The sequence below is a fragment of the Spea bombifrons genome, chromosome 5 (genome assembly GCF_027358695.1).
Source record: "Spea bombifrons isolate aSpeBom1 chromosome 5, aSpeBom1.2.pri, whole genome shotgun sequence".
Lineage (NCBI taxonomy): Eukaryota > Metazoa > Chordata > Amphibia > Anura > Pelobatidae > Spea > Spea bombifrons.
Window position 1 is genome coordinate 57047803 of NC_071091.1, and position 19496 is coordinate 57067298.

General features: G+C 39.4%; 3 protein-coding genes across 3 annotated transcripts in view; 2 read left to right on the forward strand and 1 right to left on the reverse strand.

The window, feature by feature from the left end:
- MYO10 (myosin X) overlaps positions 1-9159 on the forward strand; it is a 114992-nt gene extending 105833 nt beyond the window's left edge. The window contains exons 29-41 of the mRNA XM_053466323.1: positions 3-96; positions 656-711; positions 868-1010; positions 1645-1839; positions 2245-2402; positions 2944-3067; positions 3460-3757; positions 4987-5194; positions 5642-5778; positions 6561-6681; positions 6864-7316; positions 7499-7690; positions 8058-9159. Coding sequence (XP_053322298.1) covers positions 3-96; positions 656-711; positions 868-1010; positions 1645-1839; positions 2245-2402; positions 2944-3067; positions 3460-3757; positions 4987-5194; positions 5642-5778; positions 6561-6681; positions 6864-7316; positions 7499-7690; positions 8058-8168 — 2290 coding nt within the window. The 3' untranslated portion in view covers positions 8169-9159. The remainder of the gene's footprint in view (positions 1-2; positions 97-655; positions 712-867; positions 1011-1644; positions 1840-2244; positions 2403-2943; positions 3068-3459; positions 3758-4986; positions 5195-5641; positions 5779-6560; positions 6682-6863; positions 7317-7498; positions 7691-8057) is intronic.
- The window catches only part of BASP1 (brain abundant membrane attached signal protein 1), a 267975-nt gene that overhangs the window by 193228 nt on the left and 55251 nt on the right, over positions 1-19496 (reverse strand). The gene's annotated exons all lie outside the window — the stretch shown is intronic.
- Positions 12089-19496, forward strand: part of RETREG1 (reticulophagy regulator 1) — a 49465-nt gene continuing 42057 nt past the window's right edge. The window contains exon 1 of the mRNA XM_053466316.1: positions 12089-12488. Within this exon, the coding sequence (XP_053322291.1) occupies positions 12292-12488 (197 nt within the window). The 5' untranslated portion in view covers positions 12089-12291. The remainder of the gene's footprint in view (positions 12489-19496) is intronic.

Genomic DNA, 19496 nt, shown 5'->3' on the forward strand with positions numbered 1-19496 from the left:
AGCCAGTGGTTCAGTGTGATGAGCCAGGTTCATTCTTCCACAGATCAGGAGATTCGGGAGATGCATGATGAGCAAGCAAATCCTCAGAATGCTGTGGTAAGTGGAAATGCTTTGATTGCCCATGTGGTGGAGTGCATGAATGCATGGATACTATAATCCCTGTAAGCCTTTCACTGGGGCAGACCATGGAGGTTTCAGGTTTCCATCATACCATTAGCTTTGTTTGTGAATGGTGTTCCTCAAATTCCAGGGCTGGTAACCTTCCCCATATAATTTCTAGAGTCCCAAAAATGGACATATTTCTATAATTATGAAATATAATGACTCTGGGTCATTTCCCATTTGCTTTCTGGTAGTGTTCTATGCTATTGCTTTTTAGTTCTTGTTTCCAACAAAAAGGCAGAGGGGCATTAGAGTATTTCTTCCTGTAACCAGCATAAGTTCAGACAAATGTCTTAGATTGTATCATCGACTACTTCCCTTCATTGACAATTTATCATTACAGTGGAATAAGTTACTCTGTCAGACAGTTATACTTGTTTAGTCCAAAAATAGAATTTTGTTAAGCTTCCCCATAAGCAGATGACATATATGCCACTTCATTATTTCTCTTTCATATATATGTGTAATATATTATCATTGTCGTTCCAAACAGGGTACTTTGGATGTTGGACTGATTGATTCAGTGTGTGCTTCTGATAACCCTGATAGGTAAGTTAAGGCAACATACTTACGTACACCAAAATGTACCATGTGTGTGTAAATATATATATATATATATATATAATATATAACATATATCACGATGACCAGTGGCCTTGTTTCTGATACAACTAACTGATTTTTCCATTGCCTTTCTACATTCAGACCAAACTCATTTGTCATAATTACTGCTGATCGTGTGCTTCACTGTAATGCTGATACCCCAGAAGAAATGCACCACTGGATCACTTTACTTCAGAGGTCAAAGGGCGACACAAGGGTTGAGGGGCAAGAGTTCATAGTTCGAGGTATGCATGGTTCCACAATAGACATTTTCTAAGTGGTGACCATGGTTGTTTAGCGCACTGGACTGTATTGTATTAACCTAAAAATACACTGGCGTCAAATGCTAAAAAATGTATGAAATAAAGACCTGAGCTTGGGGTTAATGGTGCCTAGGTTCAGTAGTTTTTAGTCCCCCCCTATAACTAAAACACACACACACATACTTACTCACTCTAACACCATACACTAACAAATAAACTCTGCTGCCATACAGTAACACACACTCACTCTAACAACATACCCTTACATATACACACACTCCTCAGCACCATACACTTACGCGTATACACACTGACTCTTACCCATAATCAGTGCAGCCTGCCTGCTCTCTCACCCCCCCCCCCGCTTACCTCACAAGGATTCCTGTCTGTGCTGCAGCCCGCACTCTCCATGTGGGCGCCTCGGTTACTGGGCAAATGGATGCCGTACACCCGTGGCAGTGTCCTTATGCACCCCCTGAATAAAGTCTTTGTGCTAGTGAGAATTCAAGGAAACACAAATTACATAAGCAGAAGGGATTGTGTGGCACAAATTCCTCTTTTATAGATCTGCTTTGAAAATTTTGTTCTAAGTGGTGATTCTTTGATCATTTTCAAGGTTGGCTACATAAGGAAGTCAAAAACAGTCCTATAATGTCTTCGCTGAAGCTTAAGAAGCGCTGGTTTGTCCTCACCCACAATTCATTAGACTATTACAAGAATTCAGAGAAAAATGCTATGAAGTTGGGTACAATGGTGCTTAACAGCCTCTGCTCTGTAGTACAGCCAGAAGAGAAAATCTTCAAGGAAACAGGTAAGCTCCTTTACCATAAATTCAACGCACAGGCTACTTAATTCTATCCTGAATTTACTTCAGAAGCCCCCAAAAAAACAGATGGACATATACTGATATATTTATTCTGAACCTTCACTTTTTAGGTTCAAATGTGGAGGAGGGGTGAAATGTATAATGAATATATGTCAATCACTTCACAAATATAAGAAATTTAGAGTAAAAATGATTAGATAACACGGCCATTAAGTAATTGTGGTTTGCATACAAACTTAGTATGCTTTATCATTCTCCCTGCAAAATGTAACAGGTCAATTGTACTCAAAAGAATGCGTAGACAGCCGTTATGGCACAAATCTGGAAAACATACCCTTTTGGTTTGCCATCTCTCAAACTGAATATCCGTACGGGTGACTGTTTTTTTAGGCTACTGGAATGTGACAGTGTATGGACGCAAGCACTGTTATCGCCTTTACACAAAGCTACTAAACGAAGCTACAAGGTGGGCTAGCGCAATTCAAAATGTGATAGACACAAAGGCTCCAATAGACACGCCAACACAGCAACTAATACAAGACATAAAGGTAAGATGTGTTTTGTAAAAGGCAAGGGTTATTGGGGAATAGCACCTAATACTACATAAAAAAGTGTCTTGGTTTAGTGTACAGCTCTAGTCCAAAAGGACTGTGGAATGGAGGAGACCCTAGAGGAATTGTGTGTCCTTGACTGAAAACAAGAAGTTCAACAAATTTCTAATTAAGAAGTCTGGGCTCAAGCTGGAATATATATAAGAACGTAAAACGCGTGGCCTGCTTGCAACCCTCTAGGGCTGAAGTTCTACAGCTTTTGTACAGCGTGCAAATCTTCATTAATGTAGTACTAAGGGATCATTTGAGACTCTGCTACCAGATTTTCCATCTGTTTGGTTGTTTGATGGAGAAGCACAGTAAGACCCAGAGTGCCTCATTTTAGACGCAAAAGACTCTTCCTCTAAAAGTGGGAATTGAGTAATTGTGTAGAAATGCATTTTTGATTAGAACACGTTATTGATAAAAGAGGTAATGGTGCGTCTTCATGACATTGATACTATAACTTTAACTGACAGAGCATTGTTTGTTTTTTAAGGAAAATTGCTTGAATAATGAAGTTGTGGAGCAGATTTACCGCCGGAATCCAATTCTACGTTACACCCATCACCCTTTGCACTCTCCATTACTACCACTTCCTTATGGGGATATCAATCTAAACCGTAAGTGGATTAGACCATGCTATAGTACTCCATGAATAACATGATCTGGATGGATCTTCAGGCAGATGAAACATTTGTCCAGCTTGTTTCCGATTGGTTGCATACATAGTTGAATTTTCTATATTCTTGATTATGTCTACGTTTTCTTACAACAAATGAGGTTTAGATAAGTTTCAGGTTGAAAACTGTAACCAGTGAAAGCTTCAGTTGGTGTTTTGTATGCTTGGGTGTCTGTTTATGTTCTATAAAGTTTAATTTAGCCAGTAAATATGTTTTTAGTAAAAATTGTTATCATTGTTAACTGTGTTCACACTACCAGAATAGATTAGTCTTAACCTTATATTACGTACCAAGGAATTGCTAATGTCTTTTTCTCTTTAATTTGTTTGTAGTGCTAAAAGACAAAGGCTACACAACGCTGCAGGATGAAGCGATCAAGATTTTTAATTCTCTTCAACAACTGGAGTCTCTGTCTGACCCTATTCCAATCATTCAGGGCATCCTTCAGACAGGTCACGATTTGCGACCCCTCCGAGATGAGCTCTATTGCCAGCTCATTAAACAGACAAACAAAGCTCCCAATCCAGGCAGCACCGGTAACCTGTATCACTGGCAGATACTCACCTGTCTGAGCTGTACCTTCCCACCAAGTCGAAGCATCCTCAAGTACCTCAAATTCCATCTTAAACGGTGAGACTTAGCATTCCAGAATGACTCGAATCGAAAACCTTTTCATTTATTCTGCTGGTGGTATCTAATTGTCGATCTGAAATCAATCAATATATATATATATATATATATATATATATATATATATAGTTGATATTTTTTATTTTGGATAATATGGTCTGCAATAATAAAGACTCTAATAGAAACTAATGGCAGGTTGCTCTAGCACACTTACCCTGAGTTTTTCAGACATGCTATCGAGAAAGATATAAAAAAATACAGGGTTAATGTGTCCACTGTTTTTTTACAGTGATACACTATCTTACAGTTTTCCAGTACTCTAAACATACACATGTGCTACACAAGTCCTGCAGTTAGCGCATGACCACTACCCTTGAGTTAAATATAACCATCCTTGATCTGAAGGTTACAAGTCTGTTCTCTGGTTACTATCCAGTCCAATGGAAACGTTGTTGAAATGTGTTCCTTCTTGTACAGTTAACTGGACAATAAAGTATTTTTTTAACTAGGTATTGAGAAACTTCTCTTTAATCCCAAAATTAAAGAGAATCAAACAATGTTGTGTTAGGAAATATATAATACAATACAATATAGCCGTATGTTTTGTTATATAGAAAAGCATAATCACACAGATGCAATGATCCAGGATTCAGCCTTTGTCCTTTTATCCTTATGTCCACAGTGCTTATTAAAATGTGTAAAAATTAAGCAAAATACCATACATCAAACTTAAATTGTTAAACGTAAATGTGGTAAAGGACACAGAGAAGAAGTGTACCCAAAGAAAAAGTAAAGGCGTATAGGTCATTTCCAAATGTAGGTCAGCGCCATGTCACAGATAATAGTATATTAGATTATATAATATTATTAGATTATTAGATAATCCTGTGTCCTGGGATGTTCTAGATTGGACTCCTTTAATGGATTTGTCAGAAACTAGCTTTTGTTGATTATTTTCCAAATTATTTCTCCTAAAATAAAAGTCTGATGGTATTGGGTATGAAACTGATTACTATATATATAAGATGGAGTTGGTGTTCTGCTCCTCTACATACAAGCTTCCTGTTCGATTCCGGCAGCCAATCTGGAATAACCAGAAGTGGGACTACTATTTCATAGAAAAGACCACCAGTTCTATTCTGCAAGCTATGAGCTAGTTACTTACACCAGAACACGACGAACAGTGCAACCTATGTGCTCTTTTAATGTTGAATTTTCTATTTTGGCAGAATACGGGAACAATACCCAGGCTCGGAAATGGAAAAGTATGCCATGTTTGTCCACGATTCGCTGAAGAAAACCAAGTGCAGGGAGTTTGTTCCGTCACGGGATGAAATTGTAGCGTTGATTAACAGACAAGAAATCACAACCACTGTATACTGTCACGGTGGAGGAGCCTGCAAGATCACAATCAACTCCCACACCACAGCCGGCGAGGTGAGTATTGGATAGCATCCATTGCACTCCAGCACTCCAGCACTCATGAATGCTCACTCAGCCTCTTACACCAAGAACAAAAAGAGAATAGTAAATATATGGTACTTAAGTACATTAATTACTAAAGTGAAAACGTATTTACACCACACTATAATGATACAGATAAAGGGTTAAGACTACTGAATTGTTGAGAGTTGGCATTGCGTCATGTTACATTATGAAGCTTTCATGGCCTGATGGAAAGCATATTTAAATTAGTGATTTGAAAGTGACCTCACTGAATCCTAAAATGTCACCATAACATTTTTACTTCTATAAACCTGTTTACTGCGCTCAACATCACGGAAATAGTCAATTTAGAGAAACATGCCAAACCAGTCATTTTCCATGTAGAACGTCTCCCGTGGTTTGGTTTAATGCTTTATTAATGCGGTGACTTGTGTTTAGGTGGTGGAGAAGCTAATTCGAGGGCTGGCCATGGAAGACAGCAGAAATATGTTTGCCCTTTTTGAATACAATGGGGTCACAGACAAAGCCATTGAAAGTCGAACTGTTGTGGCTGATGTATTGGCTAAATTTGAAAAGTAAGTAAGATTGTTTTAAATTATGTGTTTGTGCTATCTATCTACCAATGCATCTGTCTGTCCACCTGTCTGCCTGTCTACCTAAATGTCAAGCTTACTAAAATTATCTTCATTTCAATTAATTACACCCCTTTTACCCTTGTTGCTAAAAAAATAGTTAATAGATTTTAAATAGTGTATGATATGCTATTATGGTAACTTCCTTGCAAATATATGTTTGAAATCTCTGAAATGTTATTATGTATAATGGCTTCTCCAGTTCTCCAGTACAGGATCATCCAGTGCTCGGTGGGCACTCACTTATGTCCCGTATCCGCTAATGTGTGATGTAGGGAGAGACCCTACGTTACATCACAAACAAATATTATAATGTATGTCAAACACTACCCTTGTCTGTTTGTTCCTAAAAGGAACCAAACAGTCCATAAAAAGAAACATGGCTTTTGACCTGGCATGATCCCTGAGCGTCTATACATTTTACCCCCAATTTAATGCAATACTGAAAGATTTCAGTTTAGTTGAGATGCTACATTAACTATGGTAAGGCAGCAAACAAAAAAGAACAGCTTTTAAATCAAGTATTAGTGATATCAAATAAATTAAGCTGTTTATTGTGATATGATGTGTAATACAATCAGCGAAAGTACAAATACCGTGAAATCTGTAAGCAATTCATTGAAGCAGTTTATTAAATAAAATGAATGTTTGGTCGTCCCATTCTTTCTGTCACGCCGTAAGGTCACTGTGTCTCATGCAGAACAATGTGCTTGTCTCGCCTACAGACTTGCTGTCAGCTCAGAAGGTGGAGATAAACCTTGGAAATTCTACTTCAAACTTTACTGCTTTCTGGATACAGAGCATGTGCCAAGAGATAGTGTTGAATACGTGTTCATGTTTGAGCAGGTAAGGACAAATAAATGCGAAGGGCTTAGGAACATGCAAGATTAAGGATTTCGTTTTCAGTAGACCTCTTAATTTTCCAATTTATTTTATGATGATTCCTGTCTACTAAGCTATTATTCTCCTGAATTAAAAAAGATTGTTTGCAGCTTGTACAACTTGTATGTTGATTTCTTATACTTTAGGCTCATCAAGCAGTTATCCGTGGTCAGTACCCCGCACCAGAGGAATCTCTTCAGGTGTTGGCTGCTTTGAGGTTACAATATACGCAAGGTGACTACAGCCTACATTCCGATGTTCCAGACATGGAGGACTTTTACCCCTTGCAGAAACTGAAGTCGCGAATTACACAGTCCACCAAAACATACACTCCATCGGAGAGAACAGAAAGGAAGAGGTCTAGTTTCTTGGAAGGAACATTAAGGAGAAGTTTCAGAAGTGGCTCTGTTAGTAAGCAGAAGGTGGAGGAAGAACAGATGCTGGATATGTGGTTGAAAGAAGAGATTATTTCAACACGAGCAAATATTATTGACAAGTGGAAAAAGTTACAAGGCTCAAATCCAGATCAGTGTATGACCAAGTATATGGCTGTGATAAAGGAATGGCCTGGGTATGGGTCTACACTATTTGATGTTGAGGTGAGAATGTAAGATTATGAAAAGTCACCTTTTTGTCATGAAACCCCCAAGTGTGCTGCAGTATATTTTTGATTCTAAAAGGAGCAACTAGCCAAATTGTGATATTAGTGTAAATGTGTAATTGTAAATGTGTGGCTATGATATATTTTGTTTGAGTAATTTGTGATTTTCCTGATTTGTAGTGTAAGGAAGGTGGATTCCCACAAGAGCTCTGGTTGGGAGTCAGTGCCGAGGCTGTTTCTGTGTACAAAAGAGGGGAAGGTCGACCTCTGGAAGTGTTTCACTACGAACATATCTTGTCTTTTGGAGCTCCGTTGGCTAATACCTACAAGATTGTTGTAGATGAGCGGGAACTTCTCTTTGAAACCAGTGCGGTAAGTTAACTTTAAGTAGCGTTTTAGTAGGCCTTATGACGGCGAACAATTCTGATTTTATCTGGTTTCATACATAAATGTCATGTGATAATACTAACAATAGTGATATATTATATGGGATTAAAGGTAACAAGACCACTGTTCATGAAATCTAAAGTTAAATATAATACTATTTTTATCAATTTACTATGGTGCAAGCATTTGACATTTCCTCAAAACATACATTGTTTGCATCATTATTGCATACAACATTATACCACAGTATAAGTACCATCAGAGTACAGACCTATTATATCTTACTTCTGAATTGCAGTAAGGTATGTTGCAACAAATTAATAAGATTTTTTTCTCTTTGTCTTGATAAAAGGTGGTTGACATTGCAAAACTGATGAAGGCCTACATCAGCATGATTGTGAAGAAGCGGTACAGTACCACTCGCTCTGAGAGCAGCCATGGAAGCCAAGCCAGCTCCAGATGAATAGAGCAACCGTGGCCTCCACGTCCCCTGCTGATCGCCATGATCCTTACCTTACTCCCAAGAGATGCTCAATTAACAGACAGCAGCACCCAGACCTGAACATGGGTGCCAACTCTGAAGCCAGAGAGATCCAGTGCCTAAAATATATATTACCTGCCAGACAGATTTCCAAAGCTTTAATACTTCGCCTTGCCTTATGATATCCTCGCCACTGCCTACAGCGCGGTGTGAAGTGCCTCTGGACTGCATTCACACGCAGGCCTCCTATTAGGAGATCTGCCATAACTTAAAAAGTATTGGTATTTGTGGAAAGCTGCAGGCAGCCTTTCTCATGGACCTGGGGACTAGTTTATTGGGGAAGTGCATTCCCGAGGGGGGTCATGAGGGTTTTGTGCCTTTGTTTTTTTTGTGTGTGTTTGAAAGTTTGTCCTATGTAAATCCTAATTTTATTTCCATTATTGAATAGCTCCAAGCAGTAAGCGGGTGCTTTGGGTGCTCTGTATACTGTACAGTCTTAAATTTCCACATCGCCAGTATGTATTATCTGCCTACTGTATCCTATCCCTTCAAAGGCATAAGGGTGCTTTCATTGAAAACCCCCCCCATGGCGTGTAAAGGCTTAAATGATCACGTTACCTAGAACCCGTGGCTGGGTGGAAGTCCACCCAGAGAACAGCTTTGCCCTAGTCTTGTTTTAAAATAATAAACAGTATTTTAAAATTGATACAGCAAATATTCTACTAGCACTTGGTTTAGAAATATTTCTTCTACCTGACACGATCCACCGCATAAACAGTCATCAAATGAATTGTAAATAGGTTCATGAATGCAAGTGGTATATTTTTTTATATGGAACGTTTGAAGCCAAAGTATAGAGTTTTTCAAATGTCAGATTTTCTTCATAATTCTGAAAATATGTTAAAATGTTTGCTTACTGTAAAAAAAAAACTATTTGTCAATAAAATATTGTATTTAACTTTAATACAGCTAACATGAGCGTATATGCTTGTCATTCTTTAATACATGTTTGTTATGGGTGGGAGTGGGGCTTAAAGTGTCATGTTGTCTAGCAAAGGGCATCTCATTGCCATCTGCAAGGCAAGTGAACTTCATAGCTATAATTGGAAATAACGGCTAGCACAAACGGTTTGTCTCTCCAAAGAATGGTAAAGAAGACACATCCAATTGAGTGCAACCGTGTATTATTTTAGATATCCAAAACTACTTATTAATCACATAGAAAATGTACCGTTATTTCAACCACAAATGATCCTCATCAGGACCAAGAAAAAAATACTCCAAACTTTTTTTTTTTGGCCCTGATAGAGACCATTTGTGTTCAAAAGGCAGGTACATTTTGCTATGCGATTAATGTTTTTCTTATGTATGGGTGTGTGTGTGTGGTTGCCCTCTTTTTGAATGTTGTGAAATAGCACAGTATGTTTGTTACAGTTATCTACATATGAGAATCGATATAAACAAACCTGGGGGCTGATGTGCCTTGGAATGCATCCTTTTTAATGCAGAATCATACTTGCATACAATAAAGGAAACCACGTTGGCCATAAATTTCCAGTACACACATACATTTTACATTGTTACTAACGGCCCTGCAATATGTAGTATGTGAGTTTATACATCCCGCATACTGCCGGGTATTCCTTTCCAGGTGAAATGTATGTGTCCTGGGAAAAAAAGGATAGCGTAATTATGGATAGCACCATCATGCCCCGTAAAAAATTAGCAGTGAGATCTGCAAAGAATATGGAAAAATGACGTGCGTCCAAACTGCCTCCTGCTGTGAGCATTGTCCCCCCACAGTGTATCAGTTGATTCATTGAATCACGCTGAAGAACGCCCGGCACAAACAAAGGTTCCTGGCGAGCACAAATGTTGCCCATCTGTTGCAAATGTGATGGATCCGATTATGCTAATTAAAAACCCATATGTAAGAATAATGTATCACACAGAAAACAGCACTTGTAGTATAGAAATAGTATATATACTATATAATTACAGTGTTTCTTGAACATACCTCAAGTGAATTATTGGATGCTGGGTCCTATAGTAAAAAAAACATGCTGCCCTTTTAATACACTGTTTTGTGCGACTGCACATATGAATAGTGAGGATCCACACATCTTCCAGTTTGCTTTATGAATATACCTTTATCCACCAGAAAAAATACGACAACTGGGACTCCCAGGCCAACTGTCACTGGATCGTTCGGTGTAGGACATGATTCCACAGTTTTTATGGCATTGGAGCACTGCTCTCTTCTTCAGGCTGGCTGCCCTGACTACCAAAAGAAGCCTACACACTTTTGATCAAGAAGGATGCAGTTATGGTTCAGATGTCCAGAGTAATAGTTGCCAATCACGCCAATATGGTTGAGATCATTCCCACAGCGGGATTTGTGCCTCACTGACTCCAATGCCCCAATATTGCAGCCAGTGAATATGAGTAATGCCTGATTTGACATGCAGCAGACACTGCATAAGTTTTGACATTACATGAGTACAGCGTGACATTACCCAGACATCTAGACAGAGTGTGACAGAACAGAGCTTGGAACATGGGCTTATTCCAGAATAGAACATAATGTTAACTACTTGAGGCCACAGGGTTCTATGGAACCCACCGACTCTTAACTAAAATCTCTGTGAACACCTGCCACTAGTGTAGCCACTCTACCATCATGCCTGGATCCCACATAAGAATGTGGGCACCTTTATTTACATTCATATGAACACAGAAATTATCCTTTCCTGTATTTTTACAACTCTGAAGACCGCCTGTTGTGGACACCATGTTCCTGGTGTTCAGTGGCATCCACTAATTTAGTCCACTTAATTTAGCAAATGAGGACACTCCTCACACATCAACAGAGAGGGGCATGAAGATGATGGAGAGGAGGAGGTAGCACTGGCATGAAAGAGGACACGAAATGTACTGCTGGAGAGAGGGGGGTATTAAGTTGATAAGGGGCAGTGGAGACATGCAGAATGTTTCCTATTAAATGGGTAGGAGGAATGGCCCATTGGTCAGGTCTTTGGCAGAACATATAGCTCAGCGTCATCATCTGAGGACCTGCGTAATAATTTATAATAATAGTAGATAGATAGATGATGATAGATAGTAGATGTAAAGATAGATAGATAGATAGATAGATAGATAGATAGATAGATAGATAGATAGATAGATGATAGATATTTAGATAGATGATAGATATTTAGATAGATAGATAGATAGATGATAGATATTTAGATAGATGATAGATATTTAGATAGATAGATAGATAGATAGATAGATAGATAGATAGATAGATAGATATAGTAGATGGATAGATATTAGATGGATAGATGATAGATATTAGATAGATAGATAGACAGATAGTAGATGGATAGATATTAGATAGATGATATATATTAGATAGATAGAGATAGATAGATATTAGATGACTAGATTGATGATAGATATTAGATAGATAGATAGTAGATGGACAGATATTAGATAGATGAAAGATATTCGATAGATGGACTCATAGATAGATAGATAGATAGATAGATAGATATAGATAGATAGATATTAGATGGATAGATGATAAATATTAGATGGATAGATATTAGATAGATGATAGATATTAGATAGATGGACTGATAGATAGAGAGATATATTAGATGGATAGATAGATAGATAGATAGATAGATGATAGATAGATAGATAGATAGATAGATGGACTAATAGAGAGATAGATAGGTAATGGATGGATAGAAAGATATATGGTAAGTATGGATATATGTAAGCCTGTGTCACGTCCTGGCAGCCCCAGCACTGCAGCAGTGAAATTCGCGCCCAGCAGCAGTGTCTCCGGCGGCTAGCCCAGCGCCCGCTGTGACGTGTGGGGAGGCAGCGCCACTCATCCTCCCCAAGCCTCGGCAGCTCCAACCAGCTCATAACCAGCCTCTTGCAGAAGGTGGGAAGGCGGGCACGGCGGATCCTACCTGCGGCCCTTCTATGGGGAGATCCCGGTATCCTCAGCGGACCCCCTAGATGAGGCAGGTCGGGGAGGGGGAGCAGGATACAGAGATCGGAGGACAGACTTGGACGTTCTCCAGTCAGAATGTCCGAGACAGCGGCACGGGGTGACACAGACCTGCTGCCCGGGGGCGCTGCAGGAGGTCAGGACCAGGGCAGACCCGAGCCCGCATCGCCACCGGCTTTGGGGGACAACATGTTAATGCGCTTCGGAAACACCCTGACCTGGCAGAGGCCCCTCCTCAGCCTGGTCACCTTCATCTGCGCCAACTTACTCTTCTGGTGAGTAGGAGACCCCTGGGGTCATGTCTGTCTAGGCATCGGTGGGCACCCTAACGATTGTTTTATATATATATATATATATATATATATAATTTTAGCTCCTGTGGACCGGGGTGTGTGCTTGCTGTGGTGTTTAAAGGGTTAAGGTCGCCTTACGATAAACATCATTGTGAAGGTGCATGTCACGGGCGAGGGTGGAGCCGTCCGTGGAATTGTCTCAGGGTCCATTGAATGGCAGTGGGTGGCTTGGTTGCTGATGCCACACATAGTCCCACCATCACTGTGCTGCATTGCCATGCAGAAGGCCTCTGGGTGGGTTCCTGTATCTACTGGAGAAACAGCTATTTGTGTCATCTTATTCCTGCAGAGATGATCTCATTGCTCCACAATCATATAGTCCTTCCGCCCTGGATTTAATTAATCAGCTGCTCAAGGTGATCCTTGCTACCATCTACCTTCACGCAATTACACCTGTTTGTGTAGTAAAACAAATAAAAGAAATACAACATAACACAAAGCGTGTTTGTATCATAACAATGCAGTGGTTACAATTGTTTTCAAATGTCACTGCCCAAGCCAGGAGATGCATAGACTAGCTGGCGCATTGAGAAACGTCCCCAGTCCATCCATGGTTCTTCTACAAAGCCTGGTTAATGCATACTGAATATGTAATTAAATATGAGGAAAAACAACCTGGAAAGACAAGTGTTTCTGAAAGTTTTCTGTAAATTTTAAGTGCAGCCTAAATAATTGGAATGCTGTAGAGAACTAATTGTTGGTAATAATTTTTGGTGAATAGACGTTTGTCTGTGAAGGCCATTGTTATGGCTCTACCCTGGACATTAGATTTAGGCGAGGGGACATTGGTGCTGGCTTTTAGGCCACGACCTCCCTCTGAAGACTTTGACAGATTTGGAGGCCGAAGCATCTGAGTGTCCTTGTGGTCGAAAAGGAAACAAAGCGTCAATTCAATGTACCTCCAAGATGACCAAAGGCCACCAAGCCCCAATTCCAAGGAGTGTGGAGGTGATTCATAATTAATACCAGGACCTGATTGTCCACCATGGCTTTTTTCACCATCATTGGCACAGAACACACAGTCTAGGAGATGCCATATATTTTGTTTAAGGGTGGTAGGTGAGTGGAACAACATCTTAGCAGATATAGTAGAGGTTAATACAGTAAGGCAATTTTAAGCATGCAGGAGGTAAGCATAAGACTATTCTGAATCAAAGACAAGACCAAGGGCTGATTCTTTCCATCAGGCAATATGGTCCAAATGGTTCTAATCTGCTGTCATTGTGGTACATCTACCCATTCTACAGCTCTGTGGAACGTGTTTGTTTATAAGGTTTCCTTAAAAAATCTTAGGTCTGTGTGCAAGTGATAAAGACAAGACCTATGAAACATTCATGTCAATTCTGTTTTCTGTTCCACAGCAGTCCTTGTCTGCACTTTGGATATTAACCATTAAATATGCTCTGTAAATCTATGGCAGTAGTGTGAATGTTGGTACATGGTTGACCTTTTTCATCGCACTGGATACTCAATTTGTTTTGCCAGGCAGATGTCATGTAGAGAAAAGCTTTTCTCTAGTGCTTTAAATGCATGCACAGAATAGGTGAGGCAGACACGTGACAATAATGGCTTCACCCAAACAAACAAAAACATTACATCATGCCTTGGCCTCTCCTCGGAATCCCTGCAGAGACAATTCTTTTCCTCCCTTAGGAGGATCACAAAGAGCGTCTGCCAGAATCACATGTTGTGGAAATATGTAGGCCAGCGGTGTATGCCACTAGGGTGCCTCTGTCATCCGGCTGGGGTTCATAAAAAACACAGTTTAGCTTTAAAAGTAACATTTATTTTTATATTCTTGTAGACACCACTTTGGGGTTTTTATAGGTATTTGTGTTTGAATATTGTTCTGCAGTTATTATCTTTCACTCCTCGCAACATTTCAAATGTGTGGATAGAATGGGACTAGGGGCAGGGCTTCACCAGAACTCGTGTGTGACCCATTGATAGTTAACTAGATCATTTCAGGACCTTTAGGCAGATGCAAGTGAAGCCCCACCTAGGACCCACACTTATGACAATCCAGAAGTGCTACTGCTTACTGCCCTTTTCCTCATTCTCACGGTCTCTGAATCAGTAAGTGGAGCACTGAGATGTGATGTCATATCAAAGCTCTTTGCTTCGCTCAGTGATGCACAGACCATGAGAAAGTGATAGAGTGGGAGCTCTGGTTGTCCCTTTCTAAGGACAAAGGGGACCTACAAACCCCAAGGGTGACCCTGTGTATAACATTCACTCACATTCTTTTCATACTATTTAGGAGGGGCATCAGGGTGGTATGTTCCTTAAGTGCCATCTCCCAGTTGTAGATAATGTCACGAGTAGAAAAATGGCATCATGAAACCTACTACATATAAAACACTTTAAAACAGTAAAAAACAGGGTTGGTATGTCAGATTTCTTTGAAATGATCCTTGTTTATTTCCTGCCTATCATTGTCTTGTGTGGAAGTCATAACTTTATCTATAAATAAAATGGCTGAAGGTTGCAACAAGTGAGGACTCTAATCCTGGTTTTCCACAACACTGTCTAATGTCGCAGAGTGACAATGTAAGTGATCTAAAGGTAAATGAAAAGTTTACCTCATTAATTAATTTTTATTCTGTTAGAGAAGTCAATATATTTAAGTCGATGACATCATAGCAGTTGGTGGAACAGTTTTATAGTGATTATTGAAAACAAACAAAAAAAATCAGTAATTTCTTACTAAACTCACTTTTGTGTGATATGTAGTGGGAAGCTCACTGTCTCGAGAAAAAAATAGTGTCTCACAATAGAAACAAGGTGACAGAAATTAGTTCAAGGCAGAGCGGTGGTTCAGTAAATAGTCAGCTTTGACTAAAGGGCCAACCCAAGAAGGTTTCATCTGTAAAAAAACTGGCTAGGTTGGTACATCATAATAAAAATTGGTGCCTTCCCCTTTAAAATGCCCTCACCCTTTGTTTAGCCAATTATAGCTTGCTCACGACTGTAGTGGTTCCGGTAAAATGCTCTGGCAGAAAGTGGTTAAGCGACTCTTCGTTCAGTAACCACCATAAACTACGACATAGGGTGTAACCCCAATACTTTCCAACTACCATTCAAAAGTTTGGGGTCACTTAGAATTCTCTTTGTTTTTGAAAGAAAAGCCAATGTTGTCTATTACAATAACATCAATCAATTTGAAATAAAGTGTAGAAACTGTTAATGTTGTAAATGACTATTGTAGCTGGAAACGATCTTTTAATGGAATCTCTTCATAGGCATATAGAGGGCGTTTATCACCAACCATCACTCCTGTGTTCCGATGGCACGTTGCGTTTGCTAATCCAAGTTTAAGTTTAAAAGGTCAATTGATTATTAGAAAACACTTTTGCAATTATGTTACAGCTAGAAATGCCCCCTAATGTGACCCCCAACTTTTAAACAGTAGTGTTTGCGCCATACTTTTTATTAGAATTTTGTTTTCACCATTGGTACATTGGAGATGTGTGCGTATGTGTTAGCTGCATTGTTTACTTAGTATTTACTTGTCTTTTAACCCTTTGGGCTCTAAGTGCCTTTTTCACTTTTATATTTGAAAATATTACGGTCCATCATAATGCACATTGAATCTGGGGAGGTGATATATGTTATCTCGCCACACATGGCAGCTGACAGAAAAGGAGTGGGGAAGGGATACAGAAACACACTGTTTGTGATCCAGGCATAAACCCACAGACAGCAGCGCTAGGCAATCCACAGCTCTATGGCATTCTGCTGTCACGGACACTTTTACTCCATGAAAAGTATTTGTCACGTCATCAGAAACTGCACCCCTTGCACAAGTCTTACTGTCCTGCTTTTTGGGTGATTTAATTAACCAAAGTAACAGGTAAGGTAGAGCGTTTTTGTGATAGTTCCTCTTTAATGCCTTATCCTAGAATGCTGTGTTTTGATGACTGTAAATGTTCTTCGTGTTCTGGCCTGCTGGGTGTACTCGGGGAGATAATCCAGTTCCTATCTACTGTATTAGTGCAAACAATGCATAAGTGGTTTATAATTGAAGTATATCTGAGGATACTTGGAGTTTCTAAACAAAGCAATAAAGGCATAACATTTAAAAGCTCATACAGACTCCTATATACTTATATGCTTATGATAATATTCAATTTGTAAAAGAATAGGATAAGCTGGAACCCTTTCATAATCACAATTAAACAGTGATCTCATGATAATTAAATGGATTATTTAAGCAGCTTGGGGCCATATTAAAGACCGTGACTAACCCTAATGACTATAGTTTAAATTGAAAGAATATTACCCTCTCTCCTTCTGTCTCACCCTCCCCCCCCAACCTCCTAAAAGCCTGCAAAAGTAGGACCGCCTTCATTCATTACATGTATGTATTAACATGTGTTAATTCTATTGTCAATTGCATTATTATGATTCATTTTAACTTTTCCCCATTTCCATGTTACTCTTCATAATATGGAAACACATAGTAGCTTTTTAACATACAGTTTCAGATCAGAAGCAAATTCATTCCAGGCCAAAGATTTCATCTCCTTTCTGTTCTTTTGCCTTTCTTAATTAGGACCCACCACATTCCGGATCAACTGAAATTCTAATTTATAAAGAAAAGTGCAACATGTTACTCGTGTGTTCTTTTTTTGAGTGGTGGCTTTAATTGTGACTTTATTACATTATTACTCTATAGTTACTACACGCAGTTGTATAGATGGGTTATTTGCTCTGTGTGTAATGACACATTGATCATTACAACACTGTCCAAAGCAATATGACAAGTATGAGAAAAGTAACACGATACTGTCAGGCTGCTCACCCTAAGTCTCAGGTGCTTACCTACGATAATATAATGTTGCAAATTATATTGCATAAAAGCCATAATATATTGCTAAATTGTGGGTTGATCACATTTGGAAACCACATATGCTTTGTTGTCCTGGACATTTAAAATAGTTCTATTGGATGTACACTTTATTACCTTACCTTGCTAGCATACTTTCTACAAGGTGCTGGAAACATTCCTCCGAGATTTTGGTCCATATGGACATGATGGCATCACGTGGTTGCTGCAGATTTGTTGGCTGTGCATCCATGATGTGAATCTCCCGTTCCACCACATCTCAAAGGTGCTCTATTGGATTGATCTGGTGATTGTAGAGGCCATTGGAGTACAGTGATCTCATTGTCATGTTTAAGAAACCGGTGACTGGTCATAAAGGGATGGGCATGGTCAGCAACAATACTCAGGTAGGCTGCCACGTTTAAGCAATGCTCAATTGGTACTAAGGGGCCCACAGTGTGCCAAGAACATTTCCCCTAGACCATTACACCACCAGCCTAAACCGTTGAAACAAGGCAGAATTGATCCATACTTTCATGTTGTTTACGCCAATGTCTGACCCTGCCATCTGAATGTCACAGCTGGAATCGAGACTCATCAGACCAGGCAATGTTCTTCCAGTCTTCTGTTGTCCAGTTTTAGGGAGCCTGTGCAGATTGTAGCCTCAGTTTCCTGTTCTGACACGAGTGGCACCCGGTGGGGTCTTCTGCTGCTGTAGCCCATCTGCTTCAAGGTTCTATGTGTTGTGCATTTACAGATGGTATTCTGCATACCTTGGTTGTAACGAGTGGTTATTTAAGTTACTGTTGCCTTTCTATCATCTAAAACCAGTCTGCCCATTCTCCTCTGACCTGTGACATCAATGAGGCATTTTCATCCACACAACTGCTCACTATATATTTCCCCTTTTCGGACCATTCTCTATAACCCTAGAGATTGTTGTGCGTGAAAATCCCAGTAGATCAGCAGTTTCTGAAATACTAAGACCAGCCCGTCTGGCACCACAATAACAAACTGGTACAAAAGGAAAAAAGGACCATGCTCTTGCAAGCTTACAATCTAGTCGACTAGGGACCTGCTTTGGTCCAATGGCCCCCAGAGTATATGGGAGCAGTGGAAAACAGATACTTCTTAAATTTCATTCTCATACCTCATCATTGTTCAACAGTGTCAGATACTTGCTTGCGAGGCATTAGCTGGTTTTGTGATCTCAACTCAGCTTCCTTCTCATATGAATGTTGACAGCATCCTGAAGGATGCTATTTATATTTTTTTGAAACGGGGCCACTCTAAATCACTTAGATCTTCTGAAAACCAAGATGAGGCACTATAGATCAGTACTGCGGTATGCAAGGTCTGCGTTACACATTAGTTTATAAACTCAGTAACCTAATCTAACAATGTTTGTCCCTTTGTGTTTAATGTGGATTTATGACGTTGCTGACTGGCTTCACCATTGTTTAAAATGTAAAATTTGACATTGGGAATGGTGTATTTGGTACACAATCCAGCACTTTTCCACGTTTTTTGTAAATGATACTTTTTTTTTAGCTTTATGTAAGTTTTTCTCTATCAACTTGCAAAGGATTAGAAAAAAGAGAAGGGAAAAGGAACATGCATATAAACCTAACATAATACAATAAATCTGGAACAGAAAAGAGATTTATTAGATCACAGATGAGAAGGAATTATTAGATACTATGTTAAGACCTTTAAAATTGAACTACTGAAGGGCCACCAATGCTCCATAAATTGGTGAAATCAGGTAAAGGTTGGGATATTTTTTGTTTTAAAATATTTGTTTTACTATTTTGACAAGTCCAGAATTATCACCAAAAGGAGAGTTTACAAGAGTTGCGGTTTCGGACATTACGAAGACGCAACCCTAGCAAGCTTCTTCAGCAATAAAAGCTGACCCTGTTCAATGCACAGTTCATTTAGTGAGGCAACATGGATGGGTTGTGATTAGGCACCTCAGACTTTGCCCATACCAGTACTGCATAATTCATAAATACGCTTTATGATGTATATAAAGAGTGACTGTGGTGACAAAGCAACAAATGGAATGGCACAAACAGCATTGACTCGTTTGCTATGGGAAT